Here is a 20,468-nt window from a genome sequence, read left to right as displayed (position 1 = left end):
TTTTTATGTACTTCTATATTCTTGGAAGGGGACTTTGTAATATATTCATGTTACTTCATAAGAGGTACTGTAGAAACATGGTAGTTGGTCTAGGAACAGACAAAGGACAATCGTCTTCACTGTCCTGGGTTTCCTAACCATGAGTGCTTCCTGCTGTTTCTAAACAGTTTTATTTTTTTAATCTAGTGGTTTATAATGTGGGGAACCTCTTCTGTGCCTTTCCAGCTGTTGCAAAACCAAATAGCTGCAATAGAACTGGTTGATCTGAGAGTGTCCAGTCTTTCTGAAAACAGTATTTATTGAGGGAAGGTAAGGGGATGTTGGACCCATTTGTTATTTTAAGAGTCAATATTAATTGGCATGGCTAATCTGGGAGATAAAACATTGGCTGCTCCTATTAAGAACTAGATTTTGGAGATGGGCAAATGTTGCACAAAAAGGAGAAAAACAGGTACTATTTATGAGATATAACCAGTATCATTCACAAGTACATAGGCATTTTCTGAAAAATAGGTTTATAGGATTTAAAGACAAAAGTTTCCTTAAAAAAGGATTAGTCCAATCCTTCATTGTACAAATGAATACATTAATGGAACTTAAATATCACATCTAAAATTACTTATATGGTTAGTTTCAAGTTTTGAACCCAAAGAATCTCTTATTAGCCACCACTTTTTTTTCTCCATCAAAATGTAAGTTCCTTGAGGGCAGAACACAGTTATGATATCCTTCTTTCATTTATTTATTCATTCACTCTCAGATTTATTCATTCAAAGAAATTACTTGAAGTGATTCAAGGTGTTGTGATCTTTTATGGACTGAATTATTCATTTATTTAAATAGAAAAATTGCAAAACAAGTTTAGTTGATTATATTGCTATCCAATGTTTTTTTATAATCAGTAATTTTTTTAAGAGGAAAAGGAAGCCAGGAGCCTTCTGGTTAGGGAGGTGACAAAGCCTAAAACATTCGTACTAAAACTTTGAACTTAGTTCAAAGTATTTGTCAGCTAGTTATTTCTTATCATTGAATAGCTCCTTACTCTTCTGCTTCAGGCTTGTATAGACAAGTCTATGATAACCTAAGGGTGAATAAAGTCCCAGAATGAGATCTCTGAGATATCTCCCTCACTGATATCCTCTCTGACCTCAGGTGAACGATTCCCATACTTACTCTGCTCACTCATTTCTTTATTTGTAAGATGCCATTTATGTTATTAGGAATAATGAGATAATGTCTGCAAAGTACTCTGAGCTATTTGGAAGAAATGTGCTACAAAAGACAAATAGACCAGACAACAAAGTAACGGGGAGATCATTTGGATGTCTTTCAGGTCATCTGATTTATTTAACGTTAACATGTCTAGTTTTTCATTTGTGGAAGATGTGAGGGTTGTGCATGATTGTACAAATTACACTAGTCCAAAAGAAACAGGAGGCTAGCAGAGATATGCTGATAAATGTTTAATAACTGGATTTCTGGGTGGGAAAAATGATATGAAGGACATACTTTTAAATTTAATCTGAATTATTAACATTTTCCTTGTCATTTTTAAAAAGCTAGATAACAAAATAGTAAATTACACCCTGATTTCTAGCATTTGCCAATTTCTGAGGTATAAATGCTCACATTGAAAATTTTACAATCATCTCTCATGAGATAGTTTGAGCTGGCTCCAGCACAACTCATTCTTGGCTCTTGGCTCTGAGAACTTGATCAAATCATTTTGTCATTTAGATCCTCAGTTTCTTCAACTGAAAAATAAAAGGTAAGGATAACAAAGAACCAAGATACACACAAAAGGAAGTGCCATAATTTCTTCTTCATCTGTATCTTACTCCTCTACATACATAATTTGAGCCCTCACCATTTCTCTAAGGACTATTGTAGTAGTTCACATTGGATAGAAGAACCTGAAAACAGGGAAACCAATCTATTTGTCATAAATTTGCCAAAATAACCTTCCTGAAACAGGAAACTGACAATGCCATTCTTCCTTGGCTTGGCAACTGAAGGCTTTCCCAGTCTGACTATTGCATATCCTTCAAGGTTTCTTTCCCATCATTTCCCTTTACATATTTTATATTCTATTGAAACTGGCACACTAGCTGTTTTTTGAACTCTTTCTCCTTCCTTCCTTCATTCCTCCCTCTCTTCCTCCCTCCCTCTCTCTATCCTTCTTCCCTCCTTTTCTCTCTCCTTCCCGAAGCCACTCACAAATTCAACTCCAATACTGATTGGCATGGGGAAGATTTAACCTGTTCCATTTCTGACCTAGGGTAGTTCCCTCTCCTTAGGCAGCTTTGTGAGTTTCCCCTGCCCCTTGCCAGGAGCTTTTCAATTTAATGTGGATACCTGGTCACCTTTAGGTTGATGCAGTTCAGAACTCTAGAATTTAAGCAATCTATTAGCCTCGCTTTACTAAGAATCAGGATTTGTGTGCATGTAAAGGGAAATTGTGTACCATATAGGGCAAGATAAGACTTTCTTGCATGAGGAGTTAAACTTAAAAGTATGTTATGCTACCTTTTTAAATTTTTTCCTCAAGAGACAACTGTTAAATATTTATCAGCATATCTCTGCCTGCATCTCTACAAATTATGTCCCTAGTTCTTCGGGTGCTATCATTTCCTTTTCTCAATTCATGCATGACCCTTTGTCCTTTAAAAAAAAATAGACATTTTATAGATGTGTCACCTTAAGTATTTCCCAAGAAGAGAACTATATGGAAAACATTTCTGTATATTTTTTAATGTCTCCACACTTACCTTTCTCCTTTCCCCCTAGATTCTTTATTGCTTTAACACTTGAATTTCCATTGCATTTACAAACTGATGGAATTGAAAACACAACGTAGGAAAAATGGAGGCTTTTCTTTTAGATCATGCATAATCTTTGATGTAGGCTAAAAAGTATACATTTAGTGAATCCATTACTGGTCAGTAGTACCTTTAAAATCCACCTAATTTTTTGTTTAAACCTACAATCTTCAAATAGAAGTGCAGAAATTACAGTATGCTTTCAAATCTTCTTTGGTTGCTTGTAGACAGCAGACAGTGTATTAAGTGTAAATGGATTAAATATTTTTCGTTTGACATGCTTAGCCCAGGGGAAATGCGGCTTTGCAATGTCTACCTCAGGTGAACATTAGCTGAATGCCAAGCATTTGAGCCTGTCACATTTCTATTGACTGAAACAGAATACATAATTTATGTGTTATTTTGCAATGTTTCCTTCTTAGATCAATTTTTTTCCTGACAAATTGGATTAAAAAGGGAATGCACAAGTACTTTGATGAAGACTCTACCTGATTCATCTCTTTCTACTATTTTTCTTTCATTGCTATAGTCTTGTTCCCAAAAGCATATGGGCCACCATGATGCCATAGTTATAGTGGGTAAAGTGGGTATATAGTGGGTATAGTGAGTAAAGTGGGTAAAGAGCCAGGCCTGAAGTCAGAAAGGCCTGAAGTCAGAAAGATAGGAATTCAAATCTGGTCTCAGACACATATTAGCTTTTGTGACCCCAGAGAAGTCACTTAGCCTCTCTTTGCTCTAGTTTCCTCATCTGTTAAATGCAGATAGTAATAGCATCTATACCCCAAGATTGTTGTGAGGAATATCAGATGAGATAACAATTATAAAACATTTAGCACAGTGCCTGACACACAGTAAGTTCTATATAAATGTTAGCTGTTATTATTATTTCTTTCTTGCCTACATAGTATTTATACATTTCATTTTCATTACCCAAGTATTTTTCTCTAACTTTTTTCCCCAATGTACATTTATCCTCTCTATTTTTCTCATTTTACTTGTTAGTTTGACTTCAGCTCCGATATTTTTATTAGTGAGCTTGTTAATGCAACCTCGGTTCTGATATTTTTATTCCCATAATCCCATAGATGGATTTTTTTTCCTCCATTAAGGATATAGGTTTTTTAAGCCTATGTATTAATTTGAACTTGCCATATATAATATCTAGTATAAGAAGATGTGAATGGAGAAAAGGAAATGTTTTAAAATGACAAGCTCCTCTACAATTTACTGGTTCAGAAATTTTTATTGAGGGCATCTGAAATTTATTGAGAGGATGACCAGGAAGTTTATGTTATGATACCTCTCCTCAAAGACCTTGTAACAATATGGCATAAACAAAACATACCCAGGAAGAACTAAACAAGATTGTATGCGAGTTAGTGACAATGACATTCTATAGGAGTTCAGAGAAGAGAAAGAGATTGTTGACAGTGAGGTCAGAGACTTTATGAAAGATGTGGGATAAGAAGTAGGCCTTGAAAAATAAAGAGGATTTGAAATAAGTGGAAAGAAGAGGGAGGGAAGAAATGCCAGGGATAGGAAACCAAAACTAATCCAAGTTGTGTGGATTATTATGAACAAAATCTTTATTTTGAAGGCAGTGTGGTGTCTAGCCTGATTATAAAAAGATTTCATGCTGGTGAATAACATTAGCAAAGTGGATTGAAGTAGATTGCTGAGGGTCTAAACTGTCAGGTTAAGAAATTTAGACAATAATTTAAAAAGTATATGGGGGAGGAGGAAGCAATGATGCATGAAATATCAAATCACCTCTACTATATATCAGTCATAGACTTTAAAAAGAGGACATGAGCATGATTTCTCTTCTGGAAGGTCCTTTCCAAGCTCCAAACTACTATTACTCTATGATTGTAAATTTCTTGAGGGAAGAGATGTCTCATTTATTTCATAACTTCTTCCTCTCCTCCCCCTGCAAGATAACCTTCAACACTTGATGATAGTACTCAGTATAGAGACTTGCCACAGTGATCATATTTTAAATATTTCTTGAATGAATGAGAGAAATAATGAAATGTGGTGTTTGATGAAGATTAATTAACCTGGAGGCAGTGTGTGGGATGGGTGGAGGGGGTGGGATAGGGAGAACAGAATGAGATAACTCAGGAAGGATTTGAGACATTATCTTTGTAGTTAGGATTGGATCATCCTTTGGGTCTTTTGGAAGGGAGTGTGGTGATGATAGTCACTGCTCTTAAACTTAGTTCTAAAAAGTTCTTAGTTCTTTCTCCATTTACCCAGCACTTCAAGGCAATGTGTGGTAACCTTGCATTGTCTGCTTCCAGCTCCACCTCTTCCTCCTCTTGCTCCAAACACAGCCTCAGAGTAGACTGCAATCACTGCACTGGGCTAAGCTAAGGCAGTGAGAAGAATAGTGTTCTAAGGGAAGGGCAGGGTAATGTTCAAACTTTGGGGGCAGTCAGGTGCAGTGAGTTGCATTGGGACAGAGACTGTAATTTGCTTCAAACTCGATTTAAATTCTGAGAAGCAGAATTTCCATCTATCACCTTCCTCCTCCACAGCTTGGAATGTCCCTTTGTAGAATGGCATCAAGAAAATTTGGCCAGTATATTCCTAGGAGCTGGCGGCTGCTGATAGGATCTCTATAATAAAGTCTGTAGGCAGACAGATGTCTTTTGTTTTTGTACAGGCAGCTTTCTTTGAGCCAATGAGTCTTTAAATATTATTGTTAATAACAATAAGCATACTGCTGTGTATTTACACGGTGGCTCTCGAGATGAGTACAGAGTACATTGTGTATTATGTAGCCTATGTCCCAAAGAGCAGGCTGGGGCCTCCCTTTGGAAATAAGAACTTCCCTCTGCTTTGAACTGCTTTGAACCTTCCTCCAGAAGCTGTTCTCAGTCCCTAATTTTAGTGTCTTCCCTCTGAGACTGATCCCAGTTTATCCAGCATAATTTTTTTTTGTGTATGTATAGTTGTAAGTAATGCTGAGAGTGGTAGAGGAAATGTCATTATTAACAAGTCAGCTTGTATCCTAGTCCCTAAGTAGGGTTCTGTAGACCTTTCTTTCAGTTGTGTCTTGCCCTCATCAAATGATCATGAATATATTTGACACACACTCTTGTTTCATTAATGGAATTCAACTCAGGTTTATGAAATATTTAGTTGTTGCTTTTCTTACTATGCTATTTCAGTAAATTCCTTTACTCTGAACTAATTATGTTATCTGGCTGAGTATTCAAGATAAATACATCTGTGAGGTTTGTGAGTTACAGTGTAGTACTGCAGTATCAAAAAAAAATCTTGAACCTGATATAAGTGCTGTCTGAAAAGACCTATCCTGAAAGGTGGGGTGGAGAGCCTATCCTGGGCTCTATATAGGAGATAGATACTATGTTATAGAGAAAAGACTTCAAGGTTTGGAGTCAAAAGACCTGAATTTTAATCCCGACTCTGTTATTCATTACTTAGGAAATCTTGGCAAGTTATTTAATCTCTTTGGACCTCAGTTTCTTCATTTATAAAATGAGGGTGAAAACAGATGACCTCTGAATTCCCTTTTAGCTTTAATTTAACACTTATGAGCTAACATTTTACTTACGGCTATGGCGAATCTCTGAATGTCTTCGTCTTCACAGTCTTGAATGACTTTATTCAGTCGATGGTTATCGTGGGATTCTCCATCAGTCACGATCACCATGACTTTTTTAACTCCATCTCTGGCACCCCTGGCTTTAGTGAAGGCCTCTTTCCTGAAACATACATGTAAGATGCGAGACAAATAAGATTCTACCCCCAAGATTATATAAAAACTTCTAGGCAATATGTGAAAACAATACATTGTGCTAGGTAGCTCCTAGCATTGGAGCCAAGAGCAACAGCAGCACCCACTAGTCATACTGGGTAGCATGATGACCACTATTTGTAGCATTTTCTGATTTATTCCAGATGGCAAAAAGTTGCCATTTTGCTTAATCACCACATGTTCTCACATACCAAAGCCAGAGGAGACATTGTGCTCCTGGAGATATCAAAGGGAAGGTGGGTCCTGAGCTCACCATAAGACTTAGAAGAGATTAGTTCTACACACCCACTCCTTTCTTTGTAAACACCCTTCTCCCCTTCCCTTGGGAATGTAGTTTTTTTTTCCATATCAGCAGACTTCTTCCTCTGTCCTTTTGGCAGAAGCATCTGCTTTGTTTCTCACCTTCCTTCGCCCTCTACTCTGATGTTCACAGAACAGGCTCACCACTTTGACCTCTATTGCAGAGCTGAGATGAGAAGAAACAAAGGAGGAGAGAATTTGTTCATCCCTAGACAGCCTCTCCTTACAGCAGTTTTTGAATGTAAACATTGGATAAGGTGAAAAATAAATCAGATCTTAAGAAAAGGAAAAAAAAATATTTTAAATTTTAGACATATTCCAACTTTGGTTTGATAATTTGTTTATTAATATTTTCTGAGAATATTCAATTTATAATTTTTTAAAATAGCTTTAAGTGGAAGGATAAAGAGAAACAGACTTTGGGGTGATGACTGTTGTAAAGAATTATTGGTGTGATCTAGGACACAGATTGTTGGGGCATGGGTCAAGAGACAAGAAAGAAAAATCAAGGCAGAAATATGCACAGGAAGAAAAAGAAATTTCAATTGAATTTAGCAAAGATTTATTGAATATCTGCAGTGTATATTTGTGTGCCTATTGGGGGAAGGTGTGTGTCAATTTGCATTAGTATGTCCATTCCTGTTTCACTTCTTTCTCTTTCCTTCTCTTTGAAGACTAGGGAATGAAGAGGACATTTTACATACAACTTAGATACAATTGTATCTATGTGCCTATACATATATTTTCAAACTTTGGGATACAGATATAACTATCCACAGAATGAATGGCTCCCCAGGATATGACCTTAAGTGGAAAGATGAATCATTTATATCTTGGTGTACAATGATGCCCCTTTTTGTACTACTCCCACCTCCAAAAAAGTACCTAAGATGGCTATGTATACCTATTCCAACTTCCATCAGAGGTAGGCTTTTATGATTTCTATTTTTCATATGCTTAAAAGTCAAGAATTCTTAAAGAAAGGTCAAGCTGCTTTTTAAAAGGTCTAAAAATTTAACTCTTTTTAACCTGAGAAATGTGGTGTCAGATTCAAATAGAGATATTCTTAGAAAGTCACAAACTAGCATTATCTATGTTGTATTGTATTTTTTTTTTTTGTTAAACATTTCCAAATTATATTTTAATTTAGTTTTTGCCTTACTCCAGAGTTTTGCAGACCACTTACAGCATGCCAGTGTATTATTACTGAGGGGGGAGGGTAAGGGCAGGTAGGTGGCACAGTGGATAGAGAACCAGATCTGTATAATTAGGAAGTCTTGACTTTAAATCAAATCTTGCTAGGTATGTGGCCCTGGGCGACATCTCTGTTTGCCTCAATTTCCTTATCTGAAAATGAGGAAAATAAAAGCATTTAACTCCCAGAGAGGAACAAATAAGATAATTGTAAAGTGCTCAACACAGTGCTTGGCACATAATAAATGCTATGTAAATGCTAGTTCTTATTATTATAGTGAATGGAGTATTGGATTAGGAGTCAGGAAAAGTGTAGGTTCAACTTTTATCTCTGACATAAGCTATAGGAACATGGGTCAAAATCCCTAATATTTTCTGATCAATAAATTGGAACTAATGAGATAATACCTGGAGTACCTACTTAATCAGTGGTGATGATGTGTATATAGGACTCTGCAAACTCTAAACTCTAAAATATTCTTTGATTGGTGCAACAGCCCTGGAATTAGGAAGATATGAGTTCAAATACAGCCTCAGACAATGAACACATGCTATCTGTGTGACCCTGGGCAAGTCACTTAATCCCAATCGCCTCACAAAAATAATTAATTAATAAAAATAAAGTTCTCTATGAAATCAGTTATTGTTAATTTCAATTCCTTAAAAGTATGTCTTTCCTTGATAGAGTCCCCTCAGATAATGAGAGGTTAAGGAAGCTTCCCCAAAGTCACATAGCTAACATGTTTCCAGATCAGGATCTATTCATCATACTATACTAGCTTCCTGCTTATTGAAAAATACCAGTGTTTTCTATTTCACTGTTAGAATGGAATAGAATTAAATTCATAAGAGCAAAGGAAGAGAAAAGTGCTCTTGCTATATTTCCTTATATTAAATTTTATAGCACTCAAATCAGAATTAGCCTTACTTACAGGCAGAATAGAGATGTATGTATGTATGTATGGTGTTGTTCTGTAGGTCTTTCCTTTTCCAGTTATTATCTTCTCCACTTAGATACAGCAGCATCTATGCCTGAAATTTCACCTTTAGAGATTCAAGAGATAAGAAGCACAGTGGATAGAATACTGCGTCTGGACTCAGAGACTTCCTAGCTGTATGACTTGGGTTCTAATCACCTTTGTCTGACTCAATTTCCTCATTTGTAAAATGGGGATAATAATATCTATTTCTCCAGATTGTTGAGAAAATAAAATGAGATACTTGTGAAGCATTTGGCATGGTGCCTGGAACATAGTAGGTACTTAATACATATTTATTCCCATCCCATTTCACTGCTCTCTTCTTGTAGTGACACCTGGTGAAGGATAGAAGAAAGAGGTGGATGGGTGGGGAGGAAAGAACAAATATTTATTAAGTGCATGTACTTTATAAATATCTCACACAAGGTACAGAAAAAATGAAGTGGGGTATATAAATCACAGAGCATGTACATCAATGTTATGTATAGGGCTATGCCAGAGGGAAAGAAATAGAAGAAAACAATGAAGAGAAGAAAAAAAAAAAAGAGGAAACTTTCTTCTACATCCACTCAAAGAATATTTCTGTAGTTCCCTCTATGATATCCAGAGATAACTTCTGGACCCTAGTATTCAAAGAGATGTTTAGCAATGGATATTGGTAATATCGGCCACATTGCTTTTGGTGTGTTTCAGAGATGGAGAATCACTAAGTGACTGCACTCAGAAAAGTCCTGGATCCCCCAGACCCAAAGCTTTCACATCCAATTTCATTGAATCCTCTTCTCTTATTTAGAACATGCAAGAAACACACCCGCAGAAGGATGTGTATTCTCCCTGTACTTTTTCTTGGTTTCCCAAATTATTGCTCCAGTGGGCAGCTGTTTGTGAAATAAGAGATGCCATCTGTAAGTGATTCTTTTCTTCTGTGACTTATGGAACTGGTACCATATACTAGCCTAAAACTCATGGGTCTAACAATTAAAATGTGCTGTTTTGGATTTTTGACTCTTGAAGAATTTTCTCAATCAGAAGGATTGATTTATATGAAATTCTTTTCACCGAACTAACATGCTGAGCTTGGCAGCACAAGAAAAACCCAAGCAATACAAGTAGTTCCTTTCAAAATCATCAACAGTTTGAAAGGGATTAAAGAAAGATACCTAATAGCATTTTATATTTTGTGGTTCTGTTTTCCCTTCCTTTTGACATGCTTGCAAGTTTGGGTTCTGATCAAAGGCATCAACATTGAAGACAGATCTGAATGAGGCAGGAAAAAAGAACATCCTATAAATGATAAGAATGTGGTAATTTTTTTCAATTCAATTTCAATTAATTCAATTTCAATTGAATGAAAGAAAATCACCAAGATAATGAAAGAGATAGGACTTTTGTAACTTAAAAGGGAATAGTGAGTTGTAAAGAATGTGGTACTGACAGTCACCAGATTTTGATTCCAATTCCACTTCTGACTAGAAGGGTGACTAGCTGTTAGTCACCCTTCCTTGGTCCTAATTTTCTCCATCTTTAATATTTGGAGATTAAAACAGATCATTTCTAAGGTCTCTTCCAGCTCTAAAATTCTAAAAAATATTCTAAGCCTTTGAAACACTTTTTGGAGAAAAGGGAGAAAATAAAGAGGATGAAAAAAATGTTTTGTTAATTGAATAACTTTTTTTCCTTTTATGTTTTGCATTTAACGCAACATATTTAAAAATCTTTATATGAGAACAAATTAGAATAAGATGATATTTAATTGATTTCATAGAGGCATCTGGTTCTTTAACATTAAATAATTTTAAACATTGAAAAAAAATTCAGAATAATAAAAAATTAGTCCCTTTTAATTAAATCTGCTGGTTAACAGGCCAGTAGCCTTTCCCTCAGTTTCTTTATCTGTAATAAAGAGAGAGAGAGATGTTGGACTACATGGCTAACAACATCCTTTCTACCTCCAAATCCATCATCTTATGATTATCCTAATTAATAACTTAAGAGCCTTTATAATTATTTGATTGGTTAAGATAACATTACAACCAGTTAACTATGAACTAAGAAACAAAAGGAGAATTCCCTAAATTATATACCTTGGAGAGATTTCTAATTTGTTGAGTCATTTTTGATGTACATACCTTGCTGTATCTATTCCCAGAGCTGTCATTGTTTGGAGGCCTTGCTTCTGCTTTATCTGGTTAGCTGCAAGGAGCACTTCTTCAGTTGTTGTATATTTATTGAGATTAAATTCATGGGTCACATTTTCACTATACTGTACAATTCCAACCTAAAAAAAGCAATATACTATTAGATAAATAATCCATACAATGGAAATGTCAATTTCAATTTTCCTCAATCTAAGCAAATAGCATCAATGCAAGAATTAGCAATTTTTCAGATAGATTTTTGAGAATCAGTTGGTTTTTCTATTATTATCAATATCTGTCTGTTAATGCAGTTTGTTTGTCCTTCATTTTCAAAGAGAACCAATGATACCACAAGGGTGATGTCTTGACTTAATCATGAATTAGATTTAAGTAAGGCAGAGTTATCAAATTCATCAGCTTCATTCTCTTTTTGAGAGACATTGAAGTCCAATGGAAGGACAAAAGTCAAGATGTCTAATGATGGCCCAGGATGCAATGAAGATCCATGCAATAGGTATCAGTAGTCTGAAGACAACTTAGCAATGCTGGCTAATGGGTCATATTTTCAAAGATTATTACGTTTTTGCTTGATTTTCTTTTTGTGTCTTTCCCCCTATTTACAGCATATCCTCTCTCTATAAATTCCAAGTTTCAGATTTCTGAATCCTCTTCCTGACTGTGCTTGTCAACTAAAAAGTAATCTAACGATTAGCTGATTTGCAATTATGACATGCCTACTTTCCTCCTCTTTCCAGCAGTTCCTTTCTCATGTCTTATTCTATTATGTACATATATATTTGTATCTGTGATGTTCCTTGACAACCTCAAGAAGCACTTTTATTGTTTTTTAGCCATAGCTGACTACATGATCCCATTTGAGGATTTTCTTGGCAAAAATATTGGAATGGGCATTTCATTATGCAGCTCAATTTACAGGTGAGGAACTTAGGTAAAGAGGGTTAAGTTATTTGTTCAGGGTCACATAACTAGTAAGTGTCATATTTGAACTCAGAAAAATGAATTTTTTTGGATTTCAGGCCTATTGGTCTCTCTAGTGAACCACCTAGTTGCCCTTAATGAACACTACTCATCTTAGAGTGGGCACATCAATGTATTTGCCAAAGGAATGAATGGAGGCCTTTCACATTTGGATGGAGGAAATATTTGGGGACAGAGGAGATTTTCTGGTTCTTTCAAATCATACCAGTTTGTGGGAAAACATCTTCACAGTTAAAGGTTCTGATAAAGGCCTCATTTCCAAAATATATAGAGAACTGACTCTAATTTATAAGAAACCAAGCCATTCTCCAATTGACAAATGGTCAAAGGATATGAACAGACAATTTTCAGATGATGAAATTGAAACTATTACCACTCATATGAAAGAGTGTTCCAAATCATTATTAATCAGAGAAATGCAAATTAAGACAACTCTGAGATATCACTACACACCTGTCAGATTGGCTAAGATGACAGGAAAAAATAATTATGATTGTTGGAGGGGATGTGGGAAAACTGGGACACTGATACATTGTTGGTAGAATTGTGAACAAATCCAACCATTCTGGAGAGCAATCTGGAATTATGCCCCAAAAGTTATCAAACTGTGCATACCCTTTGACCCAGCAGTGCTACTACTGGGCTTATAAACCAAGGAGATATTAAAGAAGGGAAAGGGACCTGTATGTGCCAAAATGTTTGTGGCAGCCCTGTTTGTAGTGGCTAGAAACTGGAAAATGAATGGATGCCCATCAATGGGAGAATGGTTGGGTAAATTGTGGTATATGAATGTTATGGAATATTATTGTTCTGTAAGAAATGACCAGCAGGATGAATACAGAGAGGCTTGGAGAGACTTACATGAACTGATGCTAAGTGAAATGAGCAGAACCAAGAGATCATTATATACATCAACAATGATACTGTATGAAGATGTACGCTGATGGAAGTGGATTTCTTTGACAAAGAGACCTAATTCAGTTTCAATTGATCAATGATGGACAGAAGCAGCTACACCCAAAGAAAAAAACACTGGGAAATGAATGTAAACTGTTTGCATTTTTGTTTTTTTTCCCGGGTTATTTTTACCTTCTGAATCCCATTCTCCCTGTGCAAAAAGAAAACTGTTTGATTCTGCACACATATATTGTATCTAGGATATACTACGACATATTCAGGACTGCTTGCCATCTGGGGGAGGGGGTGGAGGGTGGGAGGGGAAAATCGGAACAGAAGTAAGTGCAAGGGATAATGTTGTAAAAAAATTACCCTGGCATGGGTTCTGTCAATAAAAAAGTTATTATAATAAAAAAAAATGAGTAAAAAAGCCAAAAAAAAAAATCATACCAGTTTGATGATTTTTTTTTTCTTCTGTCCACTGGTCATCATTAACAGAAGAATTTTTGGCATGATAATTTCCATGCTGAGATGCTTTCTAGTCTCTTGCTGCTCTTAAAAAATTATACAATATTTTTTCTCTTGTATTTTGTCTCTTTTTAGCATATTTCAAGACCCAAATCCCTGTACTATGAATTTAAGGTTCCATATCTTTTGCTAATGTGGATCTCTGGACAATTAGCACTACTTTTCTAAATAACTCTTAAGATTTTTTTTTCCCTGTAAGCACACAGCTTTCAGTAAGATATACTTTTTATCTATTGCTTTTGTTGAACGTTTCCCACTGAAGATATCACCCTCATATTCACTGAGGCTTCTAAAAATTAACTTCATATTCAATAGACTCTCTCCAAATTATATCTAATACTTTCTCTCTCTTCCCATTCATCTTATAAATTACTTCAAAATTAATATTTCTATAACATTGAGGTCATGATGACACTTTTTTTCAATACTTCACTGATTATATGACATAATTCACGATCCTCAATGTCTGGTTTCATTCTACCTATTCCATTCTGTCTTCCACTGTTCCTTAGTTCTGGTCTTTCCAAGGAAATTTCTTAACATTATCTCCAAATTATATACTTTGCTCACCTTCTGTCTCCTTCCTCTCTTCAAATCATATTCACCTTTCAATGTTCATCTCAAATATCATTTCCTTGAGGACTCCTCTCATACTGATACAACTGATACAATTCTTCAAATTTGCCATTCCCCTCAAGATAGGTTCTTATTAATATTTACCCTGGCATTCTTTTTTAATTCAATGAATGAATTGATGGATGAATATATATATGTTTAAGAATTAAACCTACAACCAAATCCTGCAATTTTTACTTTGTTATGTTGCAATTGCTAATATTCTATAATTGTTTTCATGTGTATAGAGACAAATACACACTATGTTCTTGTTTCCCTATAAGCTCCTTAAAGTAAAGAATCATATATTTCACCCTTTTCCATATGTTCCGCCTTTCTCTGGAAGGGAGCTGAGAGATAGGGTAGATGATATCATTGTTCTTTTGTAGTTCCCTGATCTTAAAATTAGAGGCAGCTGGCAGCTCAGTAAATAGAGCAGTGGGCCAGGAGTCAGGAAGACTTGAGTTCAAATCTAGCCTTAGATACTTTCTAGCTGTGTGAACTGTCACTTAACCTTAACCTTTGACTGTCAAAATGGATCCACTAGAAATGGAAATGGCAAACTGCAACAAAAAATTCCATAACTGGAGAAATAGAAATGTTGAACACAACAAGAAAAAAAATTTTAACAGCAGAAATAGAGAAATAAAACTGAAAAAAAAAAAAAAGCCCAGAAATAAGGGAATGTGAGAAAATAAGAAGAGTAGGAAATAGAAAATTCCCTGGTGAATGGCATATAGTCTCCAAGTCTGAATAATTATTATATTTGCTGTTGCCTTTGGCACAAAAAGGGAAAAGGCCTGCTTTGGTTCTTCTCCAAGGAGAGGGGACCAAAGATTAATTTTCAGTCTAGGGAAAGGGTCAGATCACAAAACCGAGAAACAAAAATAAAAAAATCAGACTGTCAGCTACAAGGAGAAATTAGTCTATTTCTGGAGATGGAGGAGGGAAAAAGCTGCACTCATGAAAGGAGTGGACTATCTCTGCTGAAGATCAGCTTAACTTAAGTTAACAAAAGGAATAGGGAGATAATTCTGAAATTCTGCCCAGAATTTAAATTATCTATGACCACACAGTTATCATCTGCTACAAAGTGTAGAGGAATAAGGAATGAGGAACATTAGGAAAGAGCATCAAATTTGAAACCACTGATGAGAATCCTGAAATAACATGATTGAATTATTACCTTGTAGTGATTTTGGCTGAAGTATCACACGTAAGTGCTGGATTTCCATTCAAATGCATTATACTACACTACTATCAAATGCCAAGCTTCCAGCAGTTTGGTAACAAACATACTCAACAATGGGTACCGGTTCCCTTCTCTAAAGAGCTTATTATGTTCAAGTCACTATGCTATCTAGTAAAATAGGAAACTAGGAAGGCCTGGTTCATTGCCTGGTCCTCACTGAAGAAAAATGCCTGAGGAGAGAGAAGGTTGTCCAGACTAGTCATTGGTTCAGGACATGAGACAATGAATCAGGCTCAATACTTAAAATGCCTGAAGGAAAAGGTTGTAAAAATGTGTGGTTAAAATGGAGATAAATAATTTTCCTAAAAATTAATTAATTTCTCTCTTTTAACTTAGCCTTGGTTTAAAATCATGCTACAATTTTGATGGATCATGGTACAAACAATATACACAATGTTCCATTAGTGTATTTCACTTTTATAACAAGTCTCACAATTTACTGGTGTTATTTAGGGTAATGTACTCTTATTTGGCATATTTATATCCTTCTCATTTATTATTAAAAGCAATGTAATGTTTAGGTATTGAGGATCAATAAGGCCTCCATAACATTTATACTGTCATATCTTTTATTGCAGTCTCAAAGTGTTTTTCAGGTTTACTTTATAGGTGCTTTTTTGAAAGCAGTTTTATGGCTTTTTTTCCATCTTGTGCAAAAGCTGGTTTGCTGATATTCCTCGATGACAATAATAGGAATGTAACTAGGATACTAAAAAAAAACTTTAATTAAAAAAAACAAAACCAGAAACTTAGCATAGATATTGTCATTAATGATGTGATTTTTAGTTTCTATGTAGACTGTCTCAAATAAATAGCACTGTAAGCTTTAGTTTTTGTACTTTTGTTTTTCCAAGACAGAAATCCTGATTCAATTCTATTTAAGAATGTTTCAATTAAAAGAATTCTCCTGGAAATGTTACTTCTTGCTGATAATGTCCAACAGCCCTAGGATATTGCAAATAGCAGGCTTTTAAATTAAATAGGACAGCATAGATAATGTGCATCACTGGATTTAATCCTCCAACAAATCTTAAGTTATCATCTAAGGCAATCAGAAGTCACTGTAATCCTCCCATGGCCAATAAGATCAAAAATATGTTGGACATAGGCAAATAAAATACTGCCAACGAAACAGAAAACATCTCCTTGATCACATATTATACAAGTGAAATATGATATGAACAGATTAAAAAAAATAAGAAAACTGAAAGCTCCAAGATAGTCAAGTGAAACAATAAGAGTCTCTTTGAAAAATTAAATTGTTTCAAACCAGAAAGACAATGTTGTAGTAGAATGTGATAAAGGTTTTAAACAATGACAAAGGGAGTACCTAACATAAGATGGCCTTGTTCCCTAATTCCTGGAAGACCAAAAGTGCTTACAAATATTCCTAAAAGATATTGAGTTTGTATAGATTCTTTCAGAAACAACACAATTTTTGTGTAATGGGTGGCAAGCTCTCACAATAGCATACCAAATGGTCAAGAGCGGTAACTAGAAATTTTGGTCCCTGAAACAAAACAGGTTTTATGAGAGTGGGAAAGAAGGTGAGGACTGGCAATATTCCACCATAGTCAAGCGCAGGACTCTTTTCTTATATGATATCATTCATCTCATGCAGATGCTTTCCCTCCCATATACTTTAAGGGGCTAGAGCAGTTCAAGTAAGGAAATAGGAGTAGTTCCTAGTGTGTGATGCTACTACAATGGAGGATTCAAAAACAAAGCAATGAACGAGAAGACTACAACAAAGAAAAGTGTGCTCCATCGATGTCTCCCTCCCAATGGCAAAATTCTGTCACCTTACCCTAGTTATGGATTTGATTAATTTATTCACTCAGCAAATTAATCCAACATTCAATAAATAAACATTGAGCATTTGTTTAGATAGATAATAGCTATATAACCACTGAAAACCAGATTTCCAGTTAAGCCTGGAATATTTTCAGTGAGATCCTAATGCAAACCTGAGACTTTGAGGAATTTCTCCTGGGGTGAGAATGAGTCCTCTCTCTTAAGAGAGACAGGCTGGAAATCAAAGACATACTAAGGAACTGGTTTTCCCAACATGTCTACAAGAATCTTTCTCTTTCTTCGTGCAAGTCATTCTTAGAGAATCCAGAGTCACAGATGTTTCTCTTTTGAAAAAAGATAAAGAATGTTTCTGCTCTCGAAGCTCTTATCCCAACTCTGCTCCTCATACAACTAGGGATGTATTTATTGCTAAAACAAGTTAAGAGCACTGAGGTTATTTTTTTTTTGAAGTTGAGAAAACAGAAGATAGCTATACTTGAAAACCTGCTAGTAGATCCTAGTACAATTTCCATTTATTTAAAAGATTCTTCATCCTTCAAGATCCAAGTGAAGCCTCCTTTACATTCATCTCCTCCTTCTATAAATTATTTAAATACTACTCTAAAACTTTCATTAATTTTTTTCTCTCATCACCCCAATGTGCTGACTTTTAACTCTCTCACTAGATTATAAGGTTTTATAGGGCAAATAGGTTATCTGGGGTTTAGCACAATTCTGAATATAACAAGGGTCCACAAGCATGGGAGATTGAGTATTGCTATTTCTTTAATTTACCTTTATTTCAGTGCCAAAGATGAGTATTCACCCACAAGGATTACTAATTTCGTGAATTCTTTAGTGATGATGCATTAGTTTTATAATATTGAATATTGTCTTTGTGACACATTTATTAAAGGTGAATATTTAGATTTGATTGCTTTGTAAAGTCAGGACTGGAAATTTTTAGCAAAATATCTAGGAACCATGATTTAATGTTTCTTCACTTTCAAAAATTATTTTCTCCTACCCTGAAATATGACATGATTTACTTTTTTTTTGAGTCAGTGGAATTGAATGGATCCTCACTTCATCCATAGGAAGAAACATTCCCTTTTTACTTCCGTCTCCATATATTGTATACTGATTATTAGATTTTAGAATTACACGAGCATATATAAGTATATTCAAAACATATACAAGTCAGATACAAGATAATCTTAGAGGAGGAGAATGAAGTTGCAGCTAGGAGGACCAAGCAAGGATTTATGTAGAAAGTGGTGCTTACATTGAATCATGAAGGAAGTCAGGGGTTCTAAGATGAGATGTGAGTAGGAAGTACATTCCAGCAATGGGGAATAGACAATATAAACACATAGAGTTGGGAGATGGAGTGAAGATCAATATCAAGAAGACTTATGAACCACATAGTTAAGAGTTTATATTTGATCATAAAAATAGGGGGGAGTTCCCGGAGTTACTGAATAGGGAGTGATATGGCCGGTCTGTGCTTTAGGAAAATCACTTTGGCAGCCTGGGGAAGATGAATTAGATTGGAGAGAGAATTGAGGCAAGTAGAACATTAGGAGGCTATATAATAATATAAGATAGGGTGATGAGGGTGATAGGATAAAGAGAATAGGGTGATAAGATTGTGGCTAGGTAGATAAAGAGAAAGAATCAGTCAATCCATAGGCATTTATCAAGCACCTATTATGTGCTACTGTGCTATAACCACTGAGGATTCAAAGAAAGACAAAATATAACCTTTACCCTCAAGGAGCTCAGTCTAAAAGATGAGACAATATTGCCTGCATTTTTGATTTCCTTCACAGGTTAATTGTACACTATCAACGTCTGATTCTTTTTGTACAGTAAAATAACTGTTTGGACATGTATACATATATTGTATTGAACTTATATTTTAACATATTTAACATGTATTGGTCAATCTGCCATCTGGGGGAGGGAGTGGGGGGAAGGAGGGGAAAAATGGAACAAAAGGTTTTGCAATTGTCAATGCTGAAAAATTACCCATGCATATATCTTGTAAATAAAAAGCTATAAAAATAAATTTTAAAAAGATGAGACAATATTAAAATAATTATGTACAAATAAAATAGGACACAAAAAAAGATAACAGAAGGAAGACATTGGCATTAAGGGAAAATGGAAAAAAATTTCTATAGAAGATGTGATTTTAGTTGGGAAGTGAAAGGAATTCAGGAAATGGACATGAGAAAGGAGAGTAATTTAGGTGGGGGCTGGGAGAGGGACAGTCAGTGAAAAGGCCTGGAATCCAGAAATAAAATGGTTTGTTCAAGGAGGAGCAAGGAAGCCAGTGTTATCATGTCACTGGATTACAGAATACATGGAGGAAATAAAGTGTAATAAAGCTGGTAAGCAAGAAGGGACTAAGTTATAAAAGGTTTAAAATGACAGAGAATTTTATATTTGATTCTGGAGGTAATAGGAATCCTCCAAAGTTCATCAAATGGGAGTGGGGGTGGGTGACATGGTCAGATTTGGATTTAAGAAGATTAATTTCTTTCTCTATGGAGATCAGACTGAAGTGGAAAGATTAACTAGCAACTATTGCAGTCTAGGAATGAGGTGATGAGGTCTTTATCAGAGATTGTGTCAGAGGATAGAAGGGGGCATATATGAAAAATGCTATGAAGGTAAAATCAACAGGACTTGGCAACCAATTATAGGTGCAGGGTGAATTAGGAATTGTAGATAATACACAGATTGTGAGCCCAGGTGATTAGAAGGATAGTAGTGCTCTCAACAGTAATAAAGCAGTCTGAAAGAGAGGAAAGTTTGGACCAGAGAAGATAATAAATTCAGTTTTGGATGTGTTGAATTTAAAAGGCCTATGGGATTTTGAAATGTCCCATAGGCAATTAGAGATGTAAGATTGGAGGTAGGCAAAGAGATTAGGGCTGAATAACATCCAATTTCTCAAATTTGAGAATTATTGGCTTAGAGATGATAATCAAAACCATGGGACCAGATGAGATCACTAGGTGAAATCATACAGAATGAGTATAGAACCTATACTAAAGCAGACTTTAGTAGTCATGACCCAGCAAAGGAGAATGAGAAGGAGCAGTCAGACAAGGAGGAAAACAAGCATACAGCAACATTATGGAAAGCTTGAGAGAA

The 20,468-nt window shown here is 35.4% G+C and overlaps 1 protein-coding gene across 1 annotated transcript in view; it reads right to left on the bottom strand.

Moving 5' to 3' along the window:
• The window catches only part of ITGA1 (integrin subunit alpha 1), a 193,605-nt gene that overhangs the window by 79,005 nt on the left and 94,132 nt on the right, over positions 1 to 20,468 (bottom strand). The window contains exons 7-8 of the mRNA XM_031964896.1: positions 11,210 to 11,358; positions 6,403 to 6,553 (exon numbers count right to left, since the gene is read on the bottom strand). Of these exons, the coding sequence (XP_031820756.1) occupies positions 6,403 to 6,553; positions 11,210 to 11,358 (300 nt within the window). The remainder of the gene's footprint in view (positions 1 to 6,402; positions 6,554 to 11,209; positions 11,359 to 20,468) is intronic.

This window comes from Sarcophilus harrisii, chromosome 1, assembly GCF_902635505.1.
Source record: "Sarcophilus harrisii chromosome 1, mSarHar1.11, whole genome shotgun sequence".
In the NCBI taxonomy this organism is placed as follows: Eukaryota; Metazoa; Chordata; class Mammalia; order Dasyuromorphia; family Dasyuridae; genus Sarcophilus; species Sarcophilus harrisii.
Note: the sequence above shows the minus strand (reverse complement) of the source record. Positions and strands in the feature narration are given on the sequence as shown.